General features: G+C 39.4%; 1 protein-coding gene across 2 annotated transcripts; it reads right to left on the bottom strand.

Moving 5' to 3' along the window:
• Positions 1–668: 668 nt before the first annotated feature.
• On the bottom strand, positions 669–4,758 carry LOC105862448 (T-cell surface glycoprotein CD1b-like). Of its 2 annotated transcripts, XM_012748731.3 has the most exons (6): positions 4,630–4,758; positions 4,069–4,335; positions 3,163–3,441; positions 2,678–2,956; positions 2,196–2,289; positions 669–1,544 (listed from the first exon to the last, which is right to left on the bottom strand). In XM_012748731.3, exons 1-6 carry the CDS (start codon positions 4,688–4,690, stop codon positions 1,523–1,525), a joined length of 1,002 nt encoding a protein of 333 aa, XP_012604185.2. In that variant the 5' UTR covers positions 4,691–4,758; the 3' UTR covers positions 669–1,522. The 2 variants fall into 2 exon arrangements, with proteins under 2 accessions (XP_012604185.2, XP_075856376.1); XM_076000261.1 differs by lacking the exon at positions 4,630–4,758 and having other exon boundaries at positions 4,069–4,614.
• Between the last annotated feature and the right edge of the window lie 4,759 nt (positions 4,759–9,517).

A 9,517-nucleotide genomic window follows, 5' to 3' on the forward strand; every position in this document is an offset into this window, starting at 1 on the left:
GCAGCTAGTTCATAGTTCACCTTCCTATGTTCCACATTGCATGGTTCACAAGCATACGACAATTGCATGGCTACTCTATAAGATGGTGTCCAATTGAATGTGTTCCATGAAGTAACCAGTTGTAGTAATAAAAGGTGGAGATAGCTGTGATTTCACCCATGTCTTACACTTCTCAAACTCTAAAGACTCTACTGTCCTAAAATTTATAGGTAGGAGAATTGCTTCTTGCACCTCTGGCTTCTCCAAAACTGTTTGCCCTGATCTCTTCCTAAGTCCTATAAAAACATTTCCTTAAATCCCCCTGCCCCTTACTATGTTAACCAAAATGAATTAGGATGTTTTAAGATGGACTGCTCTAGGAAACTATACAATGAACAAAAATGAATAAAGGTAAATGTAAATAAAAAATGTAACTCAATTGATATAGCACAGGTATTAAGCAAGGACCTTGAGGACAGAAACAGCCCCCTTAAATTATTTTCCTTCACAATGTCACAATCCACCTGAACTATTACTCCTCACCCACCCTGCCTCTCATTCATTATCACTGGACAAATGAGAAGCAGGAGCCCATTCCAATGACAATTTGAAGTTAGACTGTATTTGCAGTAAGGACAAAGGTGGTTTTCTCCAGAAGAGTTCAGAGCAGAAACAAGAAAAGCATAATATTTTTTTTGGCTAAGTGGAATATATTTTAATAACAAGAGGAAGATCTAGAATATCAACTAAAGAGAAAAAAAAAGCAGGGATAGAGATGACTCTGTAAGAAGGCAATTAAGTTGACAGTCAGCAAATCAGATAATTTTTACTTAGAAAATGCAGTTGCAGGTAAGGGCCTTGCACAAACCAGGAGCACTGCCCTCAAGGAACCCTCTACTTTTTCTACTGCCCTTTACCTTTTCTAATGGTAAAATTAGAAAAGGTAGAGAAACAAAAATAAATGCAATGCAGGGGGTGCAGAGTAAAGTGGATATCTGGGTGATACCAGACAAGGGAGGGTTACTTCCATTATAGCACGCAGAAAGGCCTCCTAGAGGAGAAAGCTTCTCAGCTGGGCTTTGGGTGTTAGAAAGTCATCCAGGTAGAGACAGAGAAATTACATAAAAAATGCCCTGTATCTATGCAATACAATTATCCCAGCATAATTATATTTAGCTTACTTTGACAAATGATATTTAAGCAGAAGAAGAAAAAGAGAAGTTTTAAAATAGAAAACCAAAGAGAAGTCCCCATTACATTGAATATACCAAATTTCATTTACCTGAGACATGTTCTTTGTCCATTTTAATATATAAGACATAGATCATACTACTGATACCGTCTTATAATAAATTCACAGTTTTAAATAATTATTTTGCTGGTACTTAAGTTATAATTTATCTTAAAATCTATGGAACCTGTGATTTGATAAAATATGATGATCAATTGATGCAATATGATGAGATTAACTCATGGGTTGTCATCTTGGGATTCTAAACTTCTTGGTGCTATTTCCAAACGGGAGAGAAGATACAGATAGGGTTCAAAGGATATCCTGATATGACCTGTTAAAACCACAAGAGAAAAGAAGTCTATGTAAGAGGTATGCACACCTATGTTCATAGCAACTTTTTTTCACAATAGCTAAAGGTAGAACCAAGGCAACTGTCCACAGATGGATGAACGGATGAACTAAATTTGTCACATATCTACAATGGAATATTATTCAGGCCTAAAAGGGAAGGAAACCCTGTCACATGCCACAAAATGGATGAACCTTAAGGTCTTATGCCACGTGAAATAAACCAGTCACAAAAAGAGAATTATGGTATGATTCCACTTATATGAGGGACCTAGAGTTGTCAAACTCATGGATATAGAAAGTAGAATAATTGCAGCCAGGGCCAAGGGAAGGGAAAAGGGGAAATTGCTGTTTAACAGGAAAAGAGTTTCAGGTTTGAGGGATGAAAAAGTTCTGGAGATTGCTGGCATGTCAGTGTGATTGCACTTACCACCACTGAACTGTACACTTAAATGTGGTAAAGATGGCAAATTTTGTTATGTGCATTTTAACTGGATTAAAAATATATCTCTACATAAAGGAGATGGGAGTTAGGGAAAGGGTCTGGAGGCTAAAGCAATGAAAAAGTTAACCTGATGGAAAACAGTCGGGAGGTGAACAGAAAAGAAGGATTAAAAAACAAAAAACAACTCACCGGCGCCTGATATACCATAATCCAAGGAACAGCAAGAGGATCAAGGAGGGCATGATTATTGCCAAAAAGATCAAGCCAATGGAGATGGGGTGTCCTGGCAATTGGGAGATGACAAAAGGATGTCACTTCGAATCCCACCCACTGAATTATCTGGCCATCCTTTCCCCACCTGAGTGTCAGCACTTCCACTCAGCTGCTTCCACTGTGTGCTCATCTCAAACTCCCTCTCTCATATTCTTCACACCATTGATCCATCCTTTGATCCCTCAGACCCCAACTGCCACAATCTGCTTGTCCTTCATTCCTATCTTCCCTGTAACTTGGCTCCTCTATTTTTATTCCTGTTGTGATTGGTGTCCCAGAAATAAATTAATATACCCCTCTCCCTCTTTCATCTGTGAAGCCCCATCCTTCCCCAGTGCCTGCCTCTCTGCCTGAGGACCACCTCCTCCCATGTCCAGCCAGGCCCAGCCCTTTCTCACCCCAGAAGAGGATGATGTCCTGGCCCTCTAGACTGCTGTGCTTCACCCGACAGGACAGGCCAGCTGCCTCCCCAGCCGCCACATCCAGGGTCGCTCGGAGATACCACGTCCAGTCAGCATTGGGCAGGAGGTCACTGTGCTGAGTGTACGGCTGCTCCTGCTCTCCCCGCATCCACCTCACCCACACGGGCTTTGGGTAGAATCCTGAGACGTGGCACACCAGCAGCAGACGGCCAGACCCGGGACTGGGGCCACTGGACAGCCAGGCCTCAGGCTTCACTGGGGCAGGGAGGAGCAGTGAGAGTGTTGTGTCATGACTCAAATTCAGATCACAGGGACTCAGAAGCCCACCAGCATGGACAGTGACCCCTTCCAGTACTTTGGGATCCAAATATCTGGTAGATTAAACTCATGCCCTCTTGAGTACTTTCCTTGTCTTGAGTGTAGGGGAGGTGGTGGGAAGTGAAACAGAGAGCAGGACTAACCTTGCCTTTGCAGCTCTGCCTTCCCTGCATCTAGGACGCCCAGGAGATATCTGGGGCAGATGTCATAGAGGAGCTTCTTCACAGGATTAATGACATATTGATATTTCATGATGCTTCTGCAGAATTTCTGTGCCCTTCTGCCGCCCTCTGGGCAGGGCACACACATATCATTCTCGAAGCTCAGGAAATCCAATCCTCCTAAAGCTCCCCTCAAGAAGCTTACAATGGAAGCACCAGAATGTAGCTCACAGCCTGCTATGCCTTGGATTTCAAAGGGATCTAGGTCAAAGGGAAACAGAGAACAACTTATTAAACATAAATAAGAAAGAAAGGCATGAGAAAAGGACCTAGAATTTTAGATTTGGCGAGGTTAAATTCTTGGATGTGAAATGATAAGCCAAACCCCAATTACAGCATTTAGAGATTTTCAGTAAGAGGAGCATTGGCAAAGGTGTGAGCGTCATGAATGGGAGGTATGGTGGAAGTGGGGCAGAAGGGAGGCAGAGAGTGATGCAGTCCAGGGCACAGCAGTTTGGTGTGAGCCAGAGGACCACAGCAAGAGGAGGTACAAGGAGGAGAGCACTAAACAGAAGGATCAGAGGAGGAAGCCACACTGTAGGTCACTCAGGCACAGGGTAGAACTAAGGGTCCTTGAGGAGCAAGGTCCACATAAGACAAAGCAGGAGATGGATACCAGGAAGGCCCTAATCTCTCAGAGAAGAGTCAGAAAGAGCCAGAATCTGGAATACGATGTGGAGGTGTAGAGTCAGTGAGAGATTGCTCTAGAAGACTGTCTTCATGAAGTTGGGTAAAATGGAAAGGAGAAAAGGATCAGAGCAATTAGCAGCTTGCAAACAGAGAGAGAAGGTCTTTGGGAATCTTCCCAGTTCAGGGAACTGTACTCACATTGCAGCTGGAATTCACTGGCATGCCACTGTATTGTTTGAGTAAATGCAAAGAAGTAGACTCTGAATATCTCCTCCAGCTCAGCAAACTGCTTGTCACTGAAGTTGCCCTTGGACCAGGGCTTCAGGTGTATTGCAGTGCCCGAGTCACTGTTCCAGCCATGAATCTGCAAATCATCCAACCAGCCTGAAGCTTGAGTGTGTGCCCAGGTGCTGTTGGCAAAGGACGAGATCTGGATGATATGGAAAGAGGTTGGTCCCTGGAAGGCTGTGAAAAGTAGAACAAGACTGTGAAGAAAAAAGGAGAAGCAGGAGGGAGTGAGAGAGAATGGAAATGGAAGCGGTCTGGAGAACAAGAACCTAGAATCTGAAGAACAAATATAGCCTGATACATTTGACTTCCCCAGAGACTCAGGCTCCAGCCCCAACATCCAGAAATGCAGAAGAGGGCTGGAGACAGCAGGGCTCAGACCCTTCACGCCCAAGTGCAGCTGGGTGAGTGCAGCATGCTTTTACCCATGACCCCTGCACCAGTGCTGTCAGCTGCCAGAGTGACTCTTACCGTCCTCACTGTCACCACTTGGGAATACAACTGCGAACAATTGAAATGGCAGAAGCAGCATTTCACTGGGAGATGGAGCTTGTGACTCGCAGAGCTTGTGTTTGACTTCCGATTTCAGCAGACGTTTTTCTCAGTAGTTTGTAGTGACTTCCTCTCTTCCAACTGACAAATCTCTTCCTCATGCAAATTGCAGTTCAGAGAAGACATGTGCGACCCATGGGCTTGAGTCTTACACCCTGCCTCTTGTGCCCCACCAGCTCTGACTTGTAGACTTCTTCTTACTTGACCTCCAGCTGCTGTCTGTGTCCTCATCTTCCTTCAGACCACCTTGGAAAAGCCCCCATGTGATTCTGAAAGGTCATTTCACCTTCCTTAGCTTTTATTCCCACACAATGAGAAGAGGATATTAAACAATCACTTAGATTCCAGTCTGCTGTTACTTAGGAGTGTTTTGGTTCATCTGCCCAAGTCAGCCTTCTTTCCTCCCTGCTGCCTTGACTCTATGGCCCTCTGTCATTACCCCTTCCTAATGTTCTCAGTGTCTCCTCTTTCTTATCTCACTCTCCTTTCCTGATGTCCCTTACCCTACATTCTAATCTGGCTCTGTGTGTGTGTGTGTATGTGTGTGTGTATGGGTGTGTTGATATTCACTTACATGAAGGTAATTATTTAAAGTGCCATGTGTACTACAGAACTACAGACCTAAATCCCAAAATCAAATTTCATAAATACTGCCACTTGTAAGCCACACAAAATTATCTTATAACATAGCAATTATTGAAGGGCAAGTGTCATTTGCTATTGGTATATGACATTGTCTGCAGTAGCTCTTGACCTTTGGAATTTCGATTAACAAATGTTCATAAGTCAAGCAGAACTCTAGGAGCTGTGCTATATGTGCTTCTGGCCTAGTTTGAAGATAATCCTTTGGATTAGTTTCTATAAGCAGTAGAGCCATTGCAATATTTCACAAGCTCCGTCTACTGTTATTTCTTCCTATCACCACATAAGGCATTAATAAGGAAACAAGGAGGGTTTTGTTTTTTTACACCAATATTTCAGAGATGTCTATTCTAAAATGTTGTTTCCTATCTTCTCTTTGTATACCCTTCACATGTTTTGACAATATGTTTAGAATCCACAGACTGAAAAATTTAGACTTTAACAAATGCTTTGGTTTAATGATGATTTTTGAATTTTCTCCAATTAGGAAAAAATTACAAATTTGCATATATCTACATATCATGCAGAAATGTGGTGGCAACAAATCCTATTGTGTAGATAAGAAAATGAAAAATGAGTCATGTGGCACTCTCTGTTCCTGGAAATAAATGGTTCACAATATTAATAAGAGCAGCCCTCATCTGAAATTATTACTAATTGGAAAGTCCAGAATAGGTATTTCAAAGTATGTGTCTCTTAGCAATATTCCCAGACTCCAGAATCTAATCCACTTTTTGAGTATCGCCATAGATAAGAGCAGAGACTTAACATTAGCTGTCATTGACATGAATGTTATTTTTTTTCCTTCATAAGCCTTCTATTTTGCGTAGAATATCCAATACAGAATTCAGGGAAGGCTGGTAGGCAACCTGCGTTATTTTCCATTAAAGTGAGTGAGTTTTTGTAAGACCTCCAAAGTTAGATATTTAGTTGAATAAACTAAATATCAAATGTTAATATAAACTAAATATCAAATGTTCCTCACTTTTAAAAATAATACAAAAGAGTTATCAGGGCACAAAAGACTATCTTAACAGTGGCCCACACTCACCACATTTTTAACAACTTATTCTTAAAATATGACAACAGTAATTCAATGAAAATTACATCACCAGAAGAGAGTATTTAGTGTTGCAAAAGACCATGTTAGAAACTGTGTTGTGCCCGAGGGAAGGAAGATAGATGGAGGCACCTTGGTTTCAGTTTTAACAGAATGTCAGTAAATTTGTTCCTAATATGTGCAGAATGTCAACCTAAATCACAAACAGAAAGAGAGGCTCTCTAGAAGAAAAACATATTTGTTTGTGAATAGAGCATCAAAATGGAAATACAGGTGCTGTAGTAATCTATATGTGCATATTCAGGGAGATGAAAACAAATATTAAGAGAAAAAAATGAGGACTGTAAAATTGTTTTGAAATAATTATCCATGGTTACAAATATTAATAACAAGGGTGATGCCAGTCAGAGTTTGGACCTACAGTTCCTGTGCAGTTATTTCTGCAGAAGTATTTTTTGTGTAAGATTGCGACGGCCTTTGTGAAAGGTCTTGGGTTTTGCAGAGTCTTTTTGACAGTTTTTGTTATTAGGCATACTAGCATGAGAACCCTCTCTGTGTGATCTTACCCATCTCTATTTATTTGTTAACCCTTTTTTTTTTTTTTAACATTGTGACTTCAGAGTGGATAGGCTGGACCGAGGTGCGATCCACATCTCAGTCAGGATGAAGTGGACTGTAATGAAATTTCATCATGCTACTCAGAAGAATGCACAATTTAAAACTTATAAATAGGCCAGGCGAGGTGGTTCAAGCCTGTAATCCTAGCACTCTGGGAGGCCGAGGCGGGCGGATCGCTCAAGGTCAGGAGTTCAAAACCAGTGTGAGAAAGAGCGAGACCCCGTCTCTACTAAAAATAGAAAGAAATTAATTGGCCAACTAAAAATACATAGAAAAAATTAGCTGGGCATGGTGGCACATGCCTGTAGTCCTAGCTATTTGGGAGGCTATTTGGGCAGTAGGATCGCTTGAGCCCAGGATTTTGAGGTTGCTGTGAGCTAGGTTGACGCCACGGCACTCTACCCCAGGCAACAGAGTGAGAATGTGACTCAAAAAAACCCCACACAAAAAAACAAACAAAAAAAACCCCTTATAAATAGGTTATTTATTGAGTTTTCTATTTTTACACTGAAGTTGACCTTGGGTAACTGAAACTCTACAAAACAAAACAATGGATAAGGGGAGGTGTATTGCATATTAAAAAAAAAAATTTCTACCTTGCTAACAAAATTTGTGCTAAATTTACTTACTAAATTTAATGCTTTATCTATAGATACTTTTGGATTGTCTGTGTATATTCTTATGTATACTTTAAATGTGAAATTTCCATTCATTTCGTTTTAATTCTTATACCATTTATTACATTTTCTTGTCCATTTTCACTGCCCTATGACCGCCAGTACAATGATGAATTCAATTATTGATAGTTAGCATTCTTGTCTTTTTACTTACATCAGGAAGGTTTTTTTAGAAAAACCTAACAAGCATAATAATATTTGCTGTGAGTGTTTTGTAGATACATTTGCTTATCAGATTAAGGAAATTTTCTTCAAAATGTGCTAATTTTTTTATCATATTATTACAAATAGCTGTTATATTTTTTAGGTGCTTTTGTGCATTACTTAAGATGTTGAAATGCTTTATATCTTGTATAATGTTAATGTGAGTCAAAATAATTTACTTTTAAATAATAAAACAAAATTGTGTTTCTTCCTATAACTAACTTATCTGTCCTATTCATATGTATGTATGTATGTGGATTCAGTTTATATATTTTTTCTTTTTTTTGTTTATACACAAAAATTATACATATTTGTGGGATAAATCTATTATTTAGATATATGCATACAATATGTAATGATCAAATCAAGGCATTTAGGATATTATTCATTATCTCAAACATTTATCATTTCTTTGTGTTGGGAACATTTCAAGTCCTCTCTTTTAGCTGTTTTGGAATAACAATAAAGTATGGTTAACATAGTTATTCTACTGTGCTGTTGAACATGAAAACTTATTATTTCTATCTAACTATATATTTGTACCCAGTAATCAACCTCTCTTCAGCCTCTTCCTTGACTCTTCCTAGCCTCTGGTAACTCTCATTCTACTCTTTACCATATGAGATTAAATTTTGTGGCTCCCAGGTATGAGTGAGAACATGCGATATTTGTCTTTCTGTGCCAGGCTTCTTTTATTTAATGGCTTCCAGTTCCATCCATGTTGCTGGAAATGATAGAATATCATTGATTTTATGGCTGAAGATGATTCCACTGTGGATATATACCACATTTTCTTTATTAAGACATCTGTTGATGGACACTTAGGTTGATTCCATATCTTGGCTATTGTGGCTAGTGCTGCAATAAACATGAGAGTGCAGGTATCACTTTGATATACTGATTTTTTCCCCTTTTGGATAAATATCCAGTAGTGGGATTGCTGGATTGTATGTTATCCTATTTTTAACTTTTGGACAAACCGCCATACTTTTTTTCATAATGGCTATAGTGTTTACATTCCCTTTTCTCTGCATCTTGCCAATTTATTTTTTGTCTTTTTGGAAGTAGCCATTCTAAGTAGGGTGAGATATCATCTCATTTTGGTTTTGATATGCATTTGATGATGAGCATTTTTCATGTACCTGTTGGCCATTTATATACCTTCTTCTGAGAGATGTCTTCACATCTTTTAATCACTTTTTAATGGGATTCTTTGATGTTTGCTGTTGAGGTGTTTGAATTACTTGTATATTTTCAATGTTAATTCCTTTTTGGATGAACATTTTACAAGTATTTTCTTCCATTCTTCAGGTTGTATCTTCACTCTGTTGATTGTTTCCTTTGCTGCACAGAAATTTTGTAGTTTGATATAAACCCATTTGTCTATTTCTGTTTTCATTGCCTGTGCTTTTGAAGTCTTAACCATAAAATCTTTTGTTAATGTTCTGAAGCATTTCTCCTATGTTTTCTTCTAGTAGTTTTATAGTTTGGGATCTTATATTTAAGCCTTTAATCCATCTTGACTTGATTTTTGTATATGGTGAGAGATGGGGTCTGGTTGCATTTTTATGCATATGGATAAACAGTTTTCTCAGCACCACTTACT

The sequence above is a fragment of the Microcebus murinus genome, chromosome 2 (assembly GCF_040939455.1).
Source record: "Microcebus murinus isolate Inina chromosome 2, M.murinus_Inina_mat1.0, whole genome shotgun sequence".
In the NCBI taxonomy this organism is placed as follows: domain Eukaryota; kingdom Metazoa; phylum Chordata; class Mammalia; order Primates; family Cheirogaleidae; genus Microcebus; species Microcebus murinus.